General features: G+C 35.5%; 1 protein-coding gene across 4 annotated transcripts in view; it reads right to left on the bottom strand.

The window, feature by feature from the left end:
• Positions 1 to 414: 414 nt before the first annotated feature.
• The window catches only part of ATG5 (autophagy related 5), a 135,771-nt gene continuing 113,027 nt past the window's right edge, over positions 415 to 23,158 (bottom strand). For all 4 annotated transcript variants that reach the window (XM_008007460.3, XM_008007459.3, XM_073022381.1 and 1 more), the window contains 2 exons: positions 17,859 to 17,976; positions 415 to 1,177 (listed from right to left, as the gene is read on the bottom strand). In XM_008007460.3, coding sequence (XP_008005651.1) covers positions 1,041 to 1,177; positions 17,859 to 17,976 — 255 coding nt within the window. In that variant the 3' untranslated portion in view covers positions 415 to 1,040. The remainder of the gene's footprint in view (positions 1,178 to 17,858; positions 17,977 to 23,158) is intronic.

Genomic DNA, 23,158 nt, shown 5'->3' on the forward strand with positions numbered 1-23,158 from the left:
AGGTACTGCAGTCAGGAGACAGGTAATCTTTAAACTTCAGTAGACTGACTGCCAGGGGACTACAGTTTTTCATTGGCACAGACCTGGAGCCAATGAAAAACACTAGCTTGGAAGGAATGGGTTTTTCCAAAAATGCACAATTACCATATACAGATGCTTTAGGATACTATGATTTGACAGGCTTACAGTGATAAAACAGCAAAGATGAACAGTTACAACATTTATAAGTGTAGTGTGTAAAGAACACAGGTTTTTTAACTGGCAGCAAGAAATTCTATGACAGATCCTGAGACAAGTGATCCTATGCCCTATATCCACCCCATGCCAATGACGACCAGTCAAAATGGTAACACAGAGTAAAAAGTGATCTAGTGTATGTGAGTCAGAAAGTACTTGAAAAGTGACAAAACTGTATGTTATTAAATGACAAAACATATTTAGAGGCTTTATTTAAAAATCTCTCACTGTTCATTATCAAAGTTACAAGATTGCATACCAATAGACAGACTGTAAACATAGGAAATTTTCGTTAAGGAAAGATGGGTTTACTGTAATTCAATCTTTTACAAAAAATTACTTGCAAGTTATTGATAACAGAATTTCTCTTTTACTTTCTTAATTCTCTTGAAAATTAAACCAATGTTTCCACTTTGATGAGCTAAAGTTCAACCATGGTCACCTTAGGAAATACCCCTGTTTATTTGTTAATCAGAAATACAAATCGAGTGGCACATATTTCCATTTTCTTCTTAGGCCAAAGGTTTCAGCTTCATTATATTTTACAGAAGACTTGCAGTGGTCCGGTAAGTCTTTCATGTCACAGCTGAGGTTTAATGATGGCAGTGGAGGAAAGCAGAGGTGATGCAAAGTAAGACCAGCCCAATGGCCTTATCTGACATGGAATCTTTTTCCTGTTTGGCTTGCAGCAGCGAAGTGTTTCTGGTCAGGTTGCCTCCACCAAACCTGATTGAAGCAAAAGGGTGACATGCTCTGATAAATTCCATTTAAGGATGATTCCATTCAGGCAAACAGTTGATCCTTCAATCTGTTGGCTGCGGGATGATACTAATATGAAGAAAATTATCCGGGTAGCTCAGATGTTCACTCAGCCACTGCAGAGGTGTTTCCAACATTGGCTCAATTCCATGAATCATCACTTGATTCTTTTTTTCCCCATCTATTCCAAGAAAGAAATCCAACAACAATAAAAGTCAGAACAGTTGAAGAAAAAATAATCTGTTGCCTTTTGAGAATCCTGAGTGCATTAAGTGGATTTTAAACCTGTTCTGTCCCCTGAACAGGAAATGTGGACATGGAGAAAGTTCAAATGTTGCAGTATGTATCACCCAAAACAGAAACCTGAGGGTTACAATATATTCTGATAAAAATTCTGTTGCTGTATGTGAAAGTATTACTTCTTTCTTAATTACTGTGCTTACTTAAGATTGACGTTAATGAAACTATAGTGGCAAAAACAGCCCATTGTACCAATGACCAAAATTTATTTTAGTTATACATTAAAAACTGTACTATATGGTTATTTAAAATGACAAGTATATGAAGTAGGTCCATACATATTTTGAAAATGTAAAATAGAAATGTGACTAGAAATCAAGAATCAGATCAGTATTTGAGATGTTTAATAAGACACAGGTGAGCTTTAGTTGTTTTCAGTAAAGCTTTCAAGTATGTATCAAAATATCTTAGAGATACTATTTGAATAACAGTTAAAATTTTAATGAGAAGGGATTACAAATCTGACTCAGGGATTCCTGTTTTAGAGTTACAAAGCCTGATTGATTTTTGTTAACATCCACTTGCTAATTAAAAGGGGGCTGAAATTCACACCTTTCTTTTAAATTCAATTGTATTCCAAATTAAACTTAAGATTAATTTTGTGTTTTTCATGATTTTGGTGCGTTGTACTGACAACTTTTAAAGTAAATAGAAATATTTTTTGTCATAGAAAAACAAAAAAAGCAAAGCCAAACTCCTTTAATGAAAAAGAAAAAAAAAACAAACAAAAAAAACCAGAACCCTTGGACTCGGGAAGGGGAACACTTGGACTCGGGAAGGGGAACATCACACACCGGGGCCTATCATGGGGAGGGGGGTGGGGGGAGGGATTGCATTGGGAGTTATACCTGATGTAAATGACGAGTTGATGGGTGCAGCACACCAACATGGCACAAGTATACATATGTAGCAAACCTGCACGTTGTGCACATGTACCCTACAACTTGAAGTTTAATAATAATAAATAAATTAAAAAAAAAAAAAAAAAAAAAAAAAAACCAGAACCATCAAGAAACTCTGTGTTACTCCTCTAGCACAATTTTGGGTTTTTCTCCTTTACCATCTCTTCAAAATACAATGTCTTAACTGCCCAGCTTCCTGGTGACAGAAGACAACAAGGAAATGGGGAATCACGAACTCTATAAAGGAGAAATACCCTACGTTTTCCTTTCTGCTCTGTTCCAAATGACTTTTGAATCTCTAAGTGCTCTAATGTCTGGGCAAAATGAGCTGATGATGTATGGTGATAATGACTTGGCTGGCACCTGAAACAAGAGACCCTTTTAAAGAAATATTTAGACTTCCTGTTAGAGGCAGCACAGTCCCGGGAAGTGACAGTCAACAGAGGACACAAAACACTACAGAGTTGATAAAAGAATGCGAAAAATAAAAACTTAACATACTAACAATTCCAAAGATAACCAAATAAAATATTCCAAACAAACTCCCAAATCACTGCGCCATAGCTTAAAACAATTTTGAAAAAAGGTATCACTTCATAATACCACTAACCTAAAAAAATGCTTTCATTATTTTTTCTCTGTTGCAACTATACATAATTTTCTACACACTTGTGATCACAGTGTTAATACAATGATTTGTTTTCATAATAAAATATTAAGTTATATACAGAATACTATAGAAAGCACAGTATTAGTACTTTGGGAAGATTTTTTAAACATTGGTATTCAAATGGAGAAACCCTCAGCTATCCGGAATGATTCATTGCTTGTAAGTTCTAGTTTGCTACAGCTTTACTGTATTAAATCTTTCTTAGAATATTTGAAAACATTTCCGGTATAATTCTCTTCATATTCTTATATTTCTTTGAAATATTTTAATATTCTCAGAATCTTCCTCCTACTTAGCACTGAGTCAAAAAACGAAAGAATAGTGGTGTAAGAGTAAAAGTTCCTTATCTCTAAAGTTTTTCCTTAAGCCAGAGTCACCTTTGTATACTATGAAACAGCAGAAGAAACAAGTCACAACTCAATATCAAAAAATACTATGTCTAAAGCAATATGTAAATGTGGGAGCAAATACAATATGGTATACAATCCACTGATGATGCACAGCGTATCTGAAACGCAAAAGACCAACCACGTTACAACAAAAGGATTGTTAGAGTTTATGAGTTGTACAACAGAAGCTGGAGGACATAAGCACTATTCAAACACTGTAACAAGCCTAATAAATCCCCTTACCCAAACCCTGAATAGGTAGCATTGATTCTCTGGTTTAGAAGCTGGGGCCACTTGAAAGTGTCATTAACTAAATTTAAGTAACTAAGGAAAGAATCTAAGACTGTCATATCCCTCAACAGAACAGTTTAAGGTTTTAAACATATTATTTTGTCACAGACTACATATGTCCAAATATTTCACCTGCATTTATGCATTTTGTTTATTTTCTGACTTGCCTCAATAACACAATTTTAAACAGGGATTTTTAGGACAGCAGTTCCCTTGAAACTTCAAATCGAAGTTTCTCTCTTATTTGTTACTCCATCCCCAGTGCCTAGTACAGTACCTGACATATACCATAATTAGTTAATAAATATTCTCACTGCTGGGATAATGTTCTTGCTGGTAGAATTACACTGTCAAAATTAATCTTTTTGGAATGCTTTCTGATAGCTAGCCCCACCATGTAGAATAACTCCACCTGTAAAGACTGCTTTGGTTATTAAAACAACAAAGTAAAAAATGTTTCCAGATAAGTCAAATGTACATGCTATCCTTAATTCATGGTACCATACATAACAACAAAGCATGAGGAATATTTTAGCAATATCAAAACCAATAAAAGAAAACAGGCCAGGTGTGGTGGCTCACATCTGTAATCCCAACACTTGGGGAGGTCAAGGTGGGAGGACTGCTTGAGCCCAGGCGTTCGAGAACCAGCCTGGGCAATAGATCCCATCTCTACAAAAAATAAAAAAACTTAACCAAACAAACAAAGATTAGCTTAGCTGGGCATGGTGGTGCACGCCTGTAGTCCTAGCTACTTGGGAGACTGAGGTGGAGGAATGCCTGAGCCCAAGAGGTCGAGGCTACAGTGGGCCGTGATGGCACCACTGCACTCCAGCATGGGTAACAAGTGAGACCCTGTGTAAAAACAAAAATTAATAATAAAATAAAACACTAAAAAAAAAAAAAAAAAAAAAAATCAGTAGGTCTCTTTTTTTTCTTACAGTACAAAGGAAACACTTGATAGTGCTAAAGTAAACAATATTTTTGGTAAACATGTCTCTGTGTTTCAAAATGGGAATCTAGACCTTAATACTTAGAATGAGAAATGTCACTACGAAGAAAATGACTCAGGAGAAAAACGTTACTGTACGCCTCTCCCACTCAGGTTTTTAAAAAAAGCTGGCTTGAAGCTTTAAGTTAGGCAAACATATGAGACAGTAATCAAGTGAACTAGTTCTATATGAACTTCTTTTATACAGGGCACTTTTTGGAGAGTAATTTTTGTTATGATTTCAAACTTACAGTGTACCCTTTCTATAAGATATTCTTTTACATAACTACAGTATAGTTATCACAATAAAAAATAATATTGATATATCATGATATATGAAATAATATATTCATGTAGTCCATATTCAAATTTATCAACTATCCCAATAATGTATTTTTCTTCAATCTAGGATTCAGTCCAGGACTGTCTTAGTCTGTTTGTGATGCTATAATTGGATAATTTGTAAAGGACAAACATTTATTTCTCACAGTTCTGGAGGCTGGGAAATCCAAGATCAAAGTGCTGGCACCTGGTATGAGCTTCTTGCTGTGTTCTCATATGGAAGAACGTGGAAGCGCAAGAGACAGTGAACCCACTCTTGCAAACCCTTTTCATACCAGCATAACACCCCCCAAAAGGCCTCACCTCCCAACACTGCTGCACTGGGGATTAAGCTTCTAACACGTGAATTCTGGGGGACACATTCAGGTCATGTCAAGGATGCACACATTGCATTTAATTTTCATGTTTCTCTATTCTCTTTTAATCTGCAACTGTTTTTTAGCCTTTTCTACATTTCTTAACTTTTACAATTTTGAAGAGTACATCTCATTATTTTGTAGAATGTCCACATGAGCACTTTATAAAACCAGCATCTACTTAAAAGTGAACATTTTAAAAAATGTTACATTTTAAGAAAAATATATTCAGGTAGATTTTGGTTATATGAGTAGAATGGTAAGAATTACATATAGAAAAAACAAAGAAGAAAAAAGAAAAATCACATTAACTACACAAGTCATTAATAGAAATCACAAAGTTAACTTCTTATGTATATACTAAAAAATGATGCCTACATATAGACATGTATACAATGAATGCTATCAATATACAATAATATAAATGAGACATAAAGGAGAGAGGGCCAATTATGCACCACTAGTTAGCAAGGTACTAATGAAAGACAAATTGGGGGTTAGGCAACTTGAATTCCAATTCTGGCAACGAAGGGCTCTGAGCAGGTCTCACATCACTCTGAAGCTGTTTCTTTATATATCAAATGAAAATGCCTGTATAGATGAAAGGTTTGAAAATCTAGCTGACCATCAGAATCATGTGGGAAATTAAAATTTTATATATATATATGTGTGTGTATATATATATTGAGCTGAGCTCCTCCCCAGACTTTCTGAATCAATTTCTGGGGTAAAGACTTTTTAAAAAATGTTCCCTAGAATGAATCTTATGATCATACCAGTGTAGAATTTTTCTGCAAACAAAATTTTATGCTGAGTGCTTTGCTTGGATATCCCATTTAATCCTTCATGTAACTGGAGATGAGAATTCTCTGTTCACACTGTAAGATGAGGAAATAGACACTCAGAAGTTTAAGTGAATTCCTTGAGAATTCAAAACTAATAAATTATGATGGCTTGCACTCTGAAAGAAATATTTTGCTGTTTAGGCATAAAAGACCTGGATACTAGAACTGTGAGACGTGTTAGTGATCCTCTACTCTGGACCAGTTTGCAAACTGACTCACAGAGTTAAATGAGAAGCTATCATGGGTTATAAATCAGCAAGCAGAATTTAGGAGATGGTCTCAATCCCACATTAGCAAAAGCTGCCATATCTTTACCTGTGTTATATATTTGCGACCCTAGCACAGGACTTGGACACAGGTATTCAATAACATGAGTCACTCTTCTCCACCCCTCTCTCTTGCTCACTCTCTAATAAAAAATAATGGTGTCAAAAACATAATTGATAAAGTATGTGAGGAGAGAAGATCAGTTTTAAAAAGGTCATGATTTAGTAACAAAAAGTAGAGTGATTTTAATTCTCTTCCTACACACAAGTTATAAGAATAAGTTCATTTTTTTTAGTACTAGATAATCAAAAGATATATAAAAACCATGGATTCACTTATGTGATTGGCATACAAAGGGCTGTAAGAATTTGGCCTCATGGTAATACCTCCTGAATTATTCAGTTCCATTTTTACGCAGTATGGCATATGATTTTAATAAATGTATTTTTTAAAAGACAACAAAAACCCAGACTCGATGATTATGCAAATTAAAAGACATTAAGAAAAATTCTTAAGTATTATAAACCTTCACATTTAATAGTGCTCTCAACACATGTATTCAAGAGGAGCACACCACCTGTAAGTCAAATGAGCCCTACTGCACTATAGATATATCATTTAATAGACTTTAGGTAAGGTTATTTTTTTAAAAAAGATGAAAACATTCAGGTAAACAAAAACCTTTCAAAATCTTTATGTTATACATTTTAAGTATATCATTTGAGAATGCGCACTATGTGATAAATTTGAGTTCTAAAGATTTCTATTACTAATGGCTGCTATCTTTCTCATCCCAATCTAGGTTTTAGGTCTTATTTAACTAAGCCAGTTTCAACAAGGAATATGATCTATAAAAGTCTTTAAAAACAGGTGACTTGAGATTCTAGTGAGGTGCTTGAGTTTCCTTCTTACCATTCACATTTAAAGGAGACTTAAAGAAATGGATGATGTATCTTTAAGGGAAATTCATACATGTTTTTAACAAGAAAATTTCAGTTTAATTAATTTTTTAAAAGCTCATACTTATAAATATGGAGAATTCTAAGATCAAATGGTATAATCATTGTGTTCAACTTTGTGGCTTCCTATTTATATTTTATAATTCAGCAGAAAACGAATCTTGGAAAGTGTGATACTGAAGGTAAAATTTCTGAAAAATACTTACCACTGCTGAAAAAGTTTTAAAAAATAGAGAGATGAGCTTTCTGATTGCCATTAGCCTGAACAATTTTGTTCTGTCTGACAAATTCTTTAACCTCTGATATGTTCATTAGTAAAACACCAACTAATTGAATCCATCGACATGAAAAACCACAGGCTGAAATGTGAAGTGCATACATCATGCTGAAGGATTTTGTCTCAGCCACGGAGGTAATAGTCAGCGAGGTCAGGTCAAAGAGGGTTAAACCAAGTCAGGATATAGCCAAAGAAATACATCAAACGCTGATTTTAAAAGGGCAATTAATCTTGGACAGAAATGCTTCCTGGGGAATGAGATCTCAATCTTAAGAGCACACTACATGATGTAGCAGTAAAAATGAACATATACAAGCTTACAGGGCTTTTATCCTATGATCACAAACAGAAGGAGAGTGCTGTTTATCAGAAAAATACAAACCCATTTAAAAATACTTACATTAACTTCTTCCGGATCCATACTCACTTAGCAGGACAGGTCTTAATGAACATGCAATATCCCCGTATACACCAAATACCTCTTTCCTTGCATACATTTTATATCTTTATTATTTCTGTCCAAAATATTTTCAGAGCTTTGACTCTTAACATTTTAAACAATTTAAAAACGTGCCCATATTAATTATTTCATTGACTTTTACTTATAATCCTTGTATTTCTTAGTAAGGAGGACATAAACTAAAATTTAAATTATATAAAAAATCCCATATGATTAGCTGTAATTATAGAAAGCAAAGTGTATTAAATTAAGTGATTGTAAGACCATTTTAAAACTGATTCAAGGCTTCCTGACAATAAGATAAAAATGTGGTAAAAGTTAAAAATTAAACCTTGTTCATTAATAAATAAATAAACTTTGAAAACAATATTATTTCATCTGCTTTCATAAAATGACCCAGTAACTCTAGTTGGGTGTAATAGGGTCCATTAATATTTGTCAAGTATGAACTACAGAATAGCTCAACTTAATTGCTTTATTTAAAATATAGACACTAACTGTACTGTTTACATATGGTCAGAATGAAGCCCCACAGTACCTGTTTCAATGAAAAGATGACTTGTTTTTAATTGTCTGCATATACCATTATTTTGGTAAGAGAATTTTGCTTTCTAGTGCTAAAAATGAAATAATTGTGCAAGTGTATGTTTCTCATTTTGGGGACAGTCAGGTTAATTCATTTAACTTCTTGAGATTAAGATAACAATAATTCAGAAGGAGAAACCAGAAGCATCTTCTGTCAGGTCCAGTAATCTCATCATTTCCAGTAGTGGAGAACAATCAGCACTATTTCTTTGATTTTAGAAAAAACATACGTCAATGGACTTAGTGAATTAAGAGATTTTTTATCACCAGAATTAGTCAATGTTGCCCATGTGCTAAGACAACACGCAGAGATGGAGGGAGAGGGAAGCAATCAAAGCAAAGAATTTGATTCATTTAATCTTAGAATAGTATAATGATAAATTAAGAAAATATATTGTAATTAGTAAATTTAAACTGAGCCTAACAGATTATTTAAACATGTTTATGAGGGCTACATTTGAAGAACTTTTAGAATTCCCACTGATGAATGACACTGTACCATTTCTTCCATAAAATATGTACACAATAAGGAATAAAAGCAGAGAGTGTTAGGCTAAGACTGAAAGGAGAGGCTCCCATTATAGCCAAGTGACCCCATCCCGTATGTCAGGCTTACAGTATCTCCACAAAGTTACAAATGGACTTTCCATGGTCACTTATGAAGAGATTAAACACCAAATATATGTACAATTTGCTCTTTATGGTTTTCTTCAATGTGAAACTACCAGCAACTATCTATTACAGTCTAGTTTTGGACCTCTTGCCTTAAAGAGGTTTAAAATATTTTAACAAGTATATGATCATAGTCAATCTGGCTGCAGGAAATGCAGTGACTATGAAGATGCCTTAGTAAAATAAGCTTATTTCTTCCATACCAGAGACACACTTCCGGCACTTCTAATCATGTCCAGAAGTTAACTTCTAAGAAAGTAGAAATCAATGTCTCTTGCCATAACTTGAGTTATTTTATTTTTATAAGCAGTTACAATATTGATTTACATTTAGAGCATTACACATTTATAACTTCTATGTGTAGATTGAACATCGCCTACTTGTCTTTGCATAGTGGAATTAACAAACAACAAAAAGAAAAACAAAATTGCTTCTTTATCACTTTCCTTTGTAAATTTCTTATGAGTACAGTTCTTTTACTTGTGAAAAATGCTAACAAAACTCTAAAAAACAAAAAGATTCAAATATAAAGTCTCAAAAAATAAAAAAGACAATGAAGACTCACTTCAAAAAATTTCTGGTTCGTTTAAACTCTGTACGCATCCCATAAGATGGTAGCAGGAAGTCTCATTATTTTATAAAATACGAAAACTGAATATTCATTAAAAAAACTCTAAATGATTGCCCAAACCAAACAGTGTGAAGGTATAGAGATACTAATTCCTTCTAATTCCAATTGTAAATGAGTATCTAAAGAATTAATGAAACTGTAAATCCTGCAATCTGATGAGGTTTGCGGATTGGAATTTTTTTATTCCTGTGGCATGAGTTTGCAAACTGAAGTGCCTATTCTTCTGGGGGCAGTGCCATCACACTGACAAATGTGATTACTGCTCAAATATTATCTCAAATCACAAGATATTAACCAGCTTCAATTTTGTCCAAATACTTGTCAGCATGAGAGTTATATGTTTCTTTTTCTAATTGCTTTATGTCTGAAAAAAAATTATCTTGTCAGCTAATTCACTTTATTAACATAATCTAATCATACAGAGCAAAGCAGAAAAAATGTGAATATACCATCTTTTCTTTCCTTTTTTCTGAGATGGAGTTTCACTCTTGGTGCCCAGGCTAGAGTGCAATGGCGCGTTCCAGGTCATTGCAACCTCTGCCTCCTGGGTTCAAACAATTCTCCTGCCTCAGCCTCCCGAGTAGCTGGGATTATAGGCATGCACCACCACACTCGGCTAATTTTGTACTTTTAGTAGAGATGGGGTTTCACCATGTTGGTCAGGCTAGTCTCTAACTCCTGACCTCAGGTGATCCACCCACCTAGCTTACCACATTGCTGTACATTACATTAGAAGACTGGGAAATGAAGTATAAGTGGGTAAAGCTTATAGGTGTTTTGTATTCTCCAAGGTAAAAAATAAATGTTCTTGATATGTTATTTTTAATGAACAAAGAAAAAAATATTTCACTTCAGGTCTGGTACAGAAGCTTGGACCTCTGAGTCATTTTAACTACAGCTGAAACCACAAAAACAATTTACCTGAGCTCACCTTTGGTCATTTCCTGTTACCTCCAACTTGACTAATTCCCTTAGCCATTTACAAAAAAAGAAAGGAACACACAAAAGAGCTCATCATTAGTTACTCCACAAGAACAACGACCTAAAGCACGTATTCATAAATACTAGTACATTCGACTTTCATATGATGAAATCAGACAAAAGTATTTCATCACTGAATCACTTGGAGGGAGCAGAAGACAATGGTGCCACATAACTTTTATGAAGTACTTTCTCTTTTCATCATGTGATGACAGCAAGTTCTTATCCATACACACCCAATCTTAAAGTCTTTCGCTTTCAACTTAAGTTGAGTGCAGGTGTGTCAAAATGCTTCATGTCTGACACGTCTGACAATACTACAGGAGAACTGAACCAGGAAGCAAACGGGTTTTTACTGAAACAGTGACTTGATGTTTTGGATACTCTACACAGATTTTTAAATGACAATTTTTTTTTAATACGTAATAAAAAGAAGAGGCAAAGATAAAAGTTTTTCTAAAGAAAAGATACTGGTGTTAGAGATGTGGCTTCCTCCTGCAATGAAAGATACCATCAAAAATACCTGAAAAGAATAGAAAGAATAGGCATTATCTATGTCATTTCAATGAAGTGTGTGTTCCGCAGTCAAGATAAGCATTTGACAGTTTGCGTGGGGAGAAGTCTGTCACACAATGTACTCACCTACAGCACCTGAAATCACCTAAAAGGAAGGTTTGTGGATAAGGTTGTGTGGCTGGCGTTGCCTCACTGCTCTACTCTTCAAAAAAAAAAAAAAAAAAAAAAAAAAAAAAAACCACCACCACAAGGGAAGTCACACTGTGTATCCCCCAGAAAAGGATGTACATGTAGAGCAGCCTAGAAATTTAAGAGAACAAAGACTCTCTTTTAAAAGAACAGCTTCACAAATTTGTGTGCCTTTCTTGTGTAGGGTCATGTTAATCTTGTCTTGTAACCTGGGTCTAAGACCAGAATAAAGGTGTATTCTGAGAGTGTGTGTCAGTTCAAAGCACCTGACTGCTTTTCATTTACATGTCTTGTGTTCATAATCACCATTTAAAAAATTCAACAAGAGTGGTCAGGATTATATATAGGAACACTAAAATAACAAAGCAAACAAAATAAAAACAGTAGACACTCAGGTTTCTAAGATCGTATCAGAAATACTATTAAGAGAGAAGAGCATGTAGGCAGGTTAGATACTAAACACAAACTGAAGAATAAAGATCTGTGAAAGTAAAATAGGAAAAAGCAAGTATTTCAGAATGTTATCTGAAACTAAATCAAAAAGTTAAAAAGAAAGAAAGAAAAAAACAAACGGCAGCATAGTAGAGGAAAAACCAACAGACCACCAGGAGATGGAGACCTGTGTTCTAAACCTAGTTCTGCAATTAGGTGGTTAAGACACCTTTGGCAAAATCATGCAAAAAATTAAGAGAGTAAACTTTGGGAGGCCAAGGCAGGTGAATCACTTGAGGCCAAGAGTTCAAGACCAGCCTGGCCAACATGGTGAAACCCTGTATCTACCAAATATATAAAAATTAGCCAGGCATGGTGGCACATGCCTATAATCCCAGCTACTTGCATGACTGAAGCACAAGATTGCTTGAACCTGGGAGGGAGGGGTTGCAGTGAGCTGAGATGGCATCACTGCACTCCAGCCTGGGCAAGGGGGTGAGAATCTGTCTCCAAAAAAAAAAAAAAAAAAAAAGGTAACTTGAAAGTTCTACAGTTATACAATTCTTTAAAGACTTAAAATACAGTATTAACACCCAACTAATTTCTTCCCACTCTAGGCACTCCTTAACCACACCCACAAACTAGAAATTGGCAACCATGAAATAAAAATGAATTGAACTAATAAATTTGTCATTAACAAAATAAACAATAAAAAATTTCAAGTAAGCCCTCTTTCCTGGATTACAAAGTAACTGTTAACTTTAATTTTTTTTTTTTTTTTTTTTTTTTTTTTGAGACGGAGTCTCGCTCTGTCGCCCAGACTGGAGTGCGGTGGCCCGATCTCAGCTCACTGCAAGCTCCGCCTCCCAGGTTTACGCCATTCTCCTGCCTCAGCCTCCCGAGTAGCTAGGACTACAGGCGCCCGCCACCTCGCCCGGCTAGTTTTTTGTATTTTTTTTTAGTAGAGGCGGGGTTTCACCAGGTTAGCCAGGATGGTCTCGATCTCCTGACCTCGTGATCCACCCGTCTCAGCCTCCCAAAGTGCTGGGATTACAGGCTTGAGCCACTGCGCCCGGCCTAACTTTAATTTTTACAGATAAAACACAAATGTATCAAGGGAGACCACCTTATATAAACTTGGGACTAGCAAATATGGATCATTTGGTGTCTGTGACAATTGTGCTGCTGTTAGGGGACAGATCATTATAGAACATATTCCTGCCAAGGTTTTGGGTTTCATTGGGGTGTTCTCATTCTATAGTCAAGGATGCTATAAAAAAGTAAATTTAAAATGACATATTTTAAAAAGTAGATTGTCAAAAAAACATCTAGGAAAAGTGCAATAAGGTAGTCACTTGAGGCTGGGTGCAGTAGCTCATGCCTACAATCCGAGTACTTTCTGAAGCTAAAGTGGTAGTATCACTTGAGTGAGAAATGTAAGACCAGCCTGGGCAACACAGTGAGACCCCGCCTTTTGTTTTTTAAAAAGGTAGTTATTTGAATATTAAACTCTGGCTTAAATTTCATTTACTCCTAATTGACAAAAGCATTTGTTATAGTTTCGTTGCTTGTCCCCGCCAAACCCCAGGTTGAAATTTTATCCCCAAAGTTGGAAATGGGGCCTAATGGGAGTACTTGGGTCGGGGGCGGGGGGTGGATACCTCATGAATAGATGAATGCCCTCCCTGGGTGTGGAGGAGTAAGTGAGTTTTCACTGTCTTAGTTCCCACAAGAGCTGGTTATTACAAAGAGCCTGGCACCACCCTGCTCTCTCTGGCTTCCTCTCTCACCATGTGACCACCGCACACATTTCCCTTCAGCTTCCACCATGAATAGAAGCAGCCTGAGGATCTCATGAGATGCCCAATATCCAGGCAGCAGAGCTGTGAGTTAAATAAATCTTTTTTCTTTATAAATTACCCAGCCTCAGGTATTTCTTTATAGCAACACAAACAGACTAAGAGAGCATCTAGTTTTTTTAATGTTCTTTAAAGTACTATTACAAAGTACTCAGAAAGGGAAAAAACACAATACAGAGAATTGAGTAACTGAAAGCCAACGTTGCATGGACAGGAAAGAGGTTTAGGGGGTATATCTCTATCAGCAATAAAAACTATTAACTTTTTAATTATACTTCAAATGAAAATAACTCATCTATATTCCAAAATCCTCAAAAACACAGAAAAATAGACATTAAGTAGATCAAAAACAAATCACCTTATAACACAGAGAAAATGAACTAAAAAAGTAAGCTTATTCTTGAATTTCTGGGAATTTCTCAGAAGTTATAAGTTACTTAGTCAAAATTTATGTAGCTTGAGTTCAAAAATAAAAAGTTTACGTAACTGTCTCCAAAGATATACAGGAAAATGGCAACACTGGTTGTCTCTAGAAAAGGGAACTAGGTTACAGTTTGGTGAGCAGCAGTTAGGAAAGAGACTTTTTACTAAATTCCTTTATATATGCTTTGATGTTTAAAATATGTAAATATATTGTCTATAAGAAAAAAAGTTTTAATTATTTAACTGAACACAATCCATTAAAAAAACAACGTGATAGGAATTCACCAAAATTAAATGCTTTTATCCTACAAAAGAAAATGAAGACAAGGTTGGGTGTGGTGGCTCACACTTGTAATCCCAGCACTTCGGGAGGCTGAGGCGGGTGAACCCCCTGTGGTCAGGAGTTCGAGACCCAAGTCTGGCCAACATAGTGAAACCCTGTCTCTACCAAAAATACAAAAATTAGCCGGGCATTGTGGCAGGCACCTGTAATCCCAGCTACTAGGGAAGCTGAGTCACAAGAATCACTTGAACCCGGAGGTGGAGGTTGCAGTTAGCCAAGATCGTACCACTGCGCTCCAGCCTGAGCGACAGAGCAAGACCCTGTCTGGGGGGGAAAAAAAAAAAGAGAGAGAGAAAGAGAGAAAGAAAATGAAGGCAAGTCACAGAGTAGGAGAAAATATCTGCAAATTGTATGTCTGATAAAGAACTTGTATCCAGAATATATAAATAATGCTCAAAACTCAGTAATAAGGAAATAATCCATGAAAAAAACAAGAAAAGGATCTGAATAGACACTTCATCAAAGAGATCTACAAATTATAATAAGCACATGAAAACGTGTTCAATACCATTAGTAATTAGAAAAATGAGAATTAAAATCATCATGAGATACCACTAGGATGGTAATATATGTGAGTGAGAATATGGAGAAACTGGAATTCTTACACACTGCTAGTAAGACTGTAAAATGGTACAGTCACTTTGGAAAAGGTTAGCAGTTTCTTTTAAAATAAAAAATAAACTTGCTATATGACCTTGTCACTCCACTCCTAGGAAGCTACGCAAGAAAAATGAAAACAAATGTACACAGAAAGACCCATATTTGAATGTTCCTAGCAGCTCTGTTTATAAAGGTGAAAAGCTGGAAACAGTCCAAACACCCATCAGCTGGTACAGGGAGAAATGAAATGTGATGTATCCACCCAATGGAGTATTAGTCACCAATAAAAAGGAACAAACTATGGACACTTGCTTCAATATGGATGCAACTCAAATACATAGTGTTAAGTGGAAAAAAACAGTTGCAAAAGACTCTATGTTGTATGATTCAATTTATGTGAAATATCCAAATAGGCAAATTATAGAGATAGAAAGCAGACCAGTGGTTGTTTATAGCTGGCAATGGAGCAGAGATTAGCTACAAGGAAGTACAAGGAGATGGAAATGTTCCAAAAACCAAATTGTGGTGATGGTTGCACAACTCTATAAATTTACTAAAAAATCATTAAATTATAAAAAAATTAGTTAACTAAAACTCTTATTGAAAGCTGAAATTACACAGTAGAAAAGATGGATTAGGATTCTAAGATAGTATTATAATCAACTTAATGTTAATTTCTCCATGATTTAATGATCGTAAATAATACGTTTCATGGTAATGATAGAAAGAATTCAGTAACTGGATTGTTTAGCAAACATTTACCCTAGCACTAGAGATACATGGATGTGTGTAAGACATCATCAGAAACCTTACTATAAAGACTAGTAAAGTTCAAGGAAGACTTTATAAAATGTATTTATAATCTTTTAAACCCTGTTCAGTTTTAATAATTTTGGGTAGTAGTCAGTGGTCTCTTCCTTCAATCCCTTCTGGTATTGGTGTATTATTTTAGATGCCCTTCCCCTTCCTATTGAGTCTCTGTTCATTTTTAAAGCATTATATACATGTAGGAATGCTAGTATAGGCAAGCACACTTGACTAAGGAAAAGCACAATATTCTCAGGCTGAATGACACATATTTTGGGCTCCATATTCTTTGCTTAGTCATTTAGGCTGGAATACTACAACATTACCCCCAAACCCACTGTTTCTAATTCTACTTCTTAGGCAAACTATTTCCTTAGATGCATCATTCTTCATGAATTGTGTGGTATATGTCATGTAAGTAATCCTGCATTCCTCCAATTCAGAATACATTCATAAGAAGCATTATCTGTTAAAGTATTACCTTCATATATACTAATGCATTACCTCTTTCCTTCATGGATTTAAAGTTTTTTTAAAAAATTCTGTTATATAATAAACATAACTCTATGCAATTTTTATGTCAATACAGTAATATGCCACTGAAAATTTCCCCTATAGTTTAGTAAGCATTAATAGGGCTGGGATTCAAGAGCAGCAGGACATTTTAAACACACACACACACACACACACACACACAATGTGGTCATCTGGTATTCATGAAGGATTGGTTCAAGGATCGCTGAGGATACCAAAATCTACCGATGCTCAAGTCCCTTATACAGAATGGCATAATATTTGTATACAACCTACACACATGTATGCTTTAAATCATTCATCTCTAGATTACTTGTAATTTCATGCAATCTAAATCGATATAAATACTTGTACTGTATTGTTTAGGGAACAACAAGAAAAAAAAAAGTCTGTTTATCTTCAGTAGGGACATAATCATCCATTTTCTCTCCCAAATATTTTTTATCTGCTGTGGGCATGATGTGGAGCCCATGGATATGAAGGGCCAACTGTATTAAATACATATGTATATCTCATGTATTCAAGTGTGTATGTGTGTATGTGTATGTGTGTGTCTGTCTGTCTGTCAACAGTGGTCTCTATCAGTTAATGGATTATGGGCACTGTTTTATTGTTTTCTGCATTTTCTTGGTGTTCTGTATGTTGTAATAAAGAAAAACAGATTTCAGCAATTTAAAAATGTGTCCCTTACGTGCAGGAAAACACCCTTAACCTAAGTTACAAAATTAGGGCCATGGAACAGATCATGTTTTTGAATGAACCTGCAGATTGTCAAAGCCTAAAAGAACAAGGTTAACTAAAAAAGAAAAAGTAGAAAGTAGTAGAAAATTCAAATAAAATACTCATCAATTATTCAGTATTACCAACTTTCAAATATCAAAAATAAGAAAATTATTTTTACCATTTCTGACTTCTTTAAAGTTAATAAACAAAATGCAAGATTAAAAGTAGTATTTATCAGAACTGAATCCATAAATTAAAAACCAGAGTACCAGAGATGTGCTAAGAGGGTGATTTAAAAACTGTATTCTATTTTGCCAGAGAGTCGAGTCCTCGTTTTGTTAGTCAATAATTTACAAAATAATATATTAAATATTAAGTGCTTCTGTTTGAAAAGACTTTTTACCATAAGATACAAAAATATCTTCCTGAAATAACCTGTTATTTATAAATGTGGAATGCTTATTTTACTTCAGTAACAGAAAATGAAAGAAATGTTTTAATGTTGCTCATTGTATTACCTTCAGGATTAACAGCAGAAGGACAAACTTCTTTGAGGAGATCTCCTAGTGTGTGCAACTGTCCATCTGCAGCCACAGGACGAAACAGCTTCTGAATGAAAGGTCTTTCAGTTGTTGTCTATTTGAAAAATGAAAAAATAATTCAAGCAATTAAGTCTTTGTTGCTGCCAATTACAAATTTATACATCATAAACTTTATGTTGGCATTAAGTGCCTTTTGATATGGTGTTAGCAGAATTATACAACATCACAGATGTGATATCACTGTGAAAAATGTTTAACATGATAAATTCCGGTAAATCTAATTCTGAGGAAACAAGCAGACAAATCCAAAGTTGGGTGGGACGTTCTAAAGATAACTGGTTGGGACCCTTCAAAAACTTCAAGGGATTAAAAAGCAAACACCACAAAAAGATACCAATGAAAGCATTTCTTCTCAGTATCTCTAAAAGAGACTAACACAGCAAAGACAAAACAGAAACCCTGGCTGAATAATGAATTGGAGAAGGAAATTTTTTAGAAATCCAACTATAAAACACAGTTTTGGGAAAATGGGGAAATACAGAATGGACAACTGATAATATTATTGAGTTAATGTCAAATTTCATAGGTATAATAAGGACAACCCTTATTTTGAAGAAATTCATGTTCAAGTGAGAGAGAGAGTGAGTTGTGGGGTGTGTGTGTGTGTGTGTGTGTGTGTGTGAAGACACAGCAAAAATAAAAAAATATTAACTAATGCTGAATCTAGGTAGAGGGTGTATGATTTTAGTACTTTCATTATTTCAACTTTTCGATAGGTTTCACGGTTTCCAAAATAGCAGATGCAGCCATTTCATCTGACAAAAACTGTTAGTAGCACTACACCATAATTTATTGCTAATAATCTCATTTAAAAGTTTTACTCACTTTTCAAATTGTTTCATTTACTAAATGTCCTTAGTGATGATGGACGCTTTATCATGACAGAGTACAGAGGCTCTGAAATCAGCCAGTGTCTATGAAGAGCACTACCGTTTGCAAGATCTATGATCTTGTACCCAGTTTCCTTTATCTGCTAATTTGGGACATTCCATATCTCTTGAGTTTGTTGTGGAAATAAATGAGCAACTGTGCCAACCACAGAGTAAATAAATAAACGTTAAAGAGAATAAAAGCATTTTTACCTCCTCTCTCCCTCTTAACTGTTATTTCACTTTAAGATGGTAAATTTTAAGCTTTCTGAGACGAAAAATCATTAAAACTTAACAAGAACAGAGAAATGTCATATATATATATATATATATATATATATATATATAGAGAGAGAGAGAGAGAGAGAGAGAGAGAGAGAGAGAGAGTTTGTTTTTTGAGACAAGGTTTCACTCTGTCACCCAGGCTGAACTGCAGTGGCGCAACCCCCAAGTTGCAATTCTCCACCTAAGCCTCCAGAGTAGCCGGGACTATAGGTGTGAGCCACCATGCTCAGCTAATTTTTTTATTTTCTGTAGAGGGGGGATCTCACTATGTTGCCCAGGCTGCCTCATATTTTATAAGAATATGATTTCAAAGACTTAGGCATTAGAGGCAAGTTTTTGTTTTTGTCTTTTAATGACAGAAATATACCTCAACATCTTTGACACAACTGTTAGAGATTTGGTTTAAAAAGAAATAGACATGGATGAAGTGGGAAACTATCATTCTCAGCAAACTAACACAGGAACAGAAAACCAAACACCTCGTGTTCTCACTCATAACTGGGAGTTGAACAATGAAAACATATGGACACAGGGAGGGGAACATCACACACCAGGGCCTGTCGGGAAGTAGGGGGCTACGGGAGGGATAGCATTAGGAGAAATACCTAATGTAGATGAGGGGCTGATGGGTCCAGCAAACCACCATGGCACGTGTGTATCTATGTAACAAACCTGTACATTCTGCACACGTATCCCAGAACTTAAAGCATAATACAAAAAGAAAACATAAATAAATAAAAATAAATAGAAAAAATAAACATATAAGCATGTGAGCTGCCTTTCCTAGTTCTATGCTTATGTATTCACTGAATACACAGTATTTTGAAATAGTACTCCAATAATATGAGTGTTTGTGACAAGTATGAAAATAAACTGCAATTTTTAAAAAATCTTGATAATATGCACTCCATATGATTCAATTCACTTCACTATTTGAACTCTCTGAATTATTTTTAAAAATATGACTGATATCCTTTGATATGTGTTGGTTCTGTGTCCCCACCAAATCTCATCTCAAACTGTAATCCCCACCTGCATAGGGAGGGACATGTAATCCCCACGTGTCGAGGGAAGGAGGTGACCGGGTCATGCGGGTGGCTTTCCTCATGCTGTTCTCGTGATACTTGTGAATTCTCATGAGATCTGGTGGTTTTAAAAGTGGCAGTTTTTCCTGCACTCTCATCTCTCTTTCCTGCCGCCTTGTGAAGGTGCCTGCTTCCCTTTCTACCATGATTTTAAGTTTCCTGAGGCCTCCACAAGCCATATGGAAAAGTGAGTCAGTTAAACCTTTTGCCTTTATAAATGATCCAGTCTCAGATATTTCTTTATAGCACAGTGAAAACAGACTAATACATCCTTCAATTTAAAAAGCCATACTTTCCCATACAAGTTGAAATGAAGAACAGTATCATGCATAATCAAGTGATTAACTGTGTAAAGATAATAAGGTTGGGGAGTTCAGAGAAGAAAAGAAATGAATAGGGAACTGTGGTGATAATTTAAAATAGTCATCCCTCACTCAGGGTTTTTGATCTTCAGGCCATGAAGAAGCTTTTAATGCTTTTTAGCAAAGGAAGTAATGTTGGCGAAAGGCTTTTTCTGACGATTAATGCAAAGCAGTGCTGTGTATGGTGAGTTGGTTATGAAGCAAAATCAAGAATGACTGGTGAGAGGCTGACTGAAACAGCAAGCTTATGTGAAGACAACTGGAGCTGGTGCAGTGGAAAAGGAAGAGACCAGGAATATACCCACAACTTAAAGAAAAAAGTCAGAAGGTACCTCCCACAGTCCGACCTGAAAACAACAAAGTCAAAGGAATCTTTTCAACAAGTTGGAGCTCTCATTCATATCCTAATTAATGTACGAAATGCGAGGTGGCTTTGCTGTAATGAAATTACCCGGAATATTTCTAACACAAAGGAATAATAAATGCTTGAGGTGGTGAATATCCTCATTTGATCATTGCACATTGCATGCTGATAGCAAAAGATTACATGTACCCCATAAATAATTGCAACTATTATGTATCCATAAAAATTAAAACTAAAAAATTAAAAATTACCTGAAAAAAATGCTAAACAGGAAAGGCCAACTAGTCTTGGTTACATATTAAAAAACAGAAATTCTCCTCTAACCTCATTACTGGGGAAATATCCTGTTATTTTTATGTATCTCTCTTTTTTCCCACTCTTTCCCAAATCTGAGAAAGTATTATAAAGGAATATAACCTTCAATGATCTTTTATGATGAGGTATTTGCTTAGTGGGGAGAAAGCCCCAGTGCTATTACATAGTGTAGCTAAATGCTGTAGAATGGTAACCAAGAAAACGCTCAGCAACATGTTGTTTCTCATTTAATGAAAATCTTATTTTAAAAGACAAAAACTCAATATACCCCAACCAAAAATCTGATGAACATTTTCTGCTTAATATTTATTACACAGTGCCTTTAAAAATGTAATATTCTTATTCTTAAAAATTTAGTGTGCCAGTAAATAGCAATTAAGCACCTAAGTCAATCAGGACTACAAAAAAAAAATACTCAATTTGGGGAGTTAGTTACTTCTGTCATCTGAATGTTTGCATCCCTTCAAAATCCCTGCTGAAACCTATTCCTCACCGTGGCAGTATTAAGAGGTGAAGCTTTTGAGAGGTAATTAGGTCATGGGGGCAGAGTCCTCACGAATGGGATCAATGCACTTATAAAAGAGGCCCCAGGGAGCTTGTAAGCCCTTTGCCCCTTGTGCCATGTGGGGTGGGGGCGGGGGGGGGGGGCAGTGCAGCAACCAGTGCTAACTCTGAAACAGACAGAAGTCCTCACCAGACACTGAATCTGCTGAAGCCTTGCTCTCTGACTTCCCAGCCTCCAGAACTGTGAGAAATAATTTTCTGTTTTTTATACATTATCCAGTCTAGGCCTGGTGTGGTGAATCACCTGAGGTCAGGAGTTCGAGACCAGCCTGCCCAACATGGTGAAACCCCATCTCTACTAAAAATACAGAAAATTAGCTGGGCATGGTTGTGGGCGCCTGTAATCCCAGCTACTCAGGAGGCTGAAGCAGGAGAATCACTTCAAGCCAGAAGGCAGAGGTTGCAGTGAGTCACGATCATGCCATTGAACTCCAGCCTGGGCAACAAGAGTGAAACTGTCTCAAAAAATAATAATAAAAAAAATTACTTAGTCTAAGATATTTTGTTATAGCAGCCCAAATGGACTAAGACAATTACCCTTAAAACGAAAGCTCCCACAGATCATGCATTCAAGTAAGTGCAGAGGTTCTTAAGGGCAATGGGAATGGAGGACACATTCCTGCAAACTTTTCAACAGTTCTCATTAGCCCTGTGTTAGAGCTCTGCAGAGAAGACTAAATTATACTGAGAAATATTTTTAAATCTCTACAAATAGGAATTCTGTAAACGCTGATTTAGTATACATAAAATTAGACAAGACTAACAATATTCAATGCAATCTAAATCTTAGGTTGACAGACAAGAAAGCCACTGCAAACAGGAATATACCACAATACCTGACCTTGCCACATATTTGTAAATATGCAAAGTATTTCAATAACTTCCAAGAAACAGTGTTACTCTCATGAGAAATAACATGATGTAAGTCACCTTTGAAACTGTCCTTGTTACTTTTTCAAATATATGTTAGTCATTTCTTAACACCAAATGAAATGAAAAACTGAGGTGGTAATGGCTGGCTGCCCCCATCTCTCCTCTACTCATGCGCCTTCACCAATACATCAATCACTTTTTCTTATATGGGAAATTTACAGTGTTGATATAGCTCAGAGATACATTGAAGAAAAGCAGAAAAATGAAACTTGTAAAAATTTTGGCAAACCTTATGTATTTTCTTAAATAGTTCAAATGTAAAACTTAAAATTCTTATAAATAATGTAGTGTTACAGCTATATTGTAAATGGTGGCTCATGCCTGTAATCTCAGCACTTCAGGAGACCAAGGTGGGAGGAGAGCTTGAGTCCATGAGTTTGAGGCTCCCCTGGGCAACAAAGACAGACCTCATCTCATCAAAATGTAAAAAAAAAAAAAA

Source organism: Chlorocebus sabaeus, chromosome 13 (genome assembly GCF_047675955.1).
Source record: "Chlorocebus sabaeus isolate Y175 chromosome 13, mChlSab1.0.hap1, whole genome shotgun sequence".
NCBI lineage: Eukaryota > Metazoa > Chordata > Mammalia > Primates > Cercopithecidae > Chlorocebus > Chlorocebus sabaeus.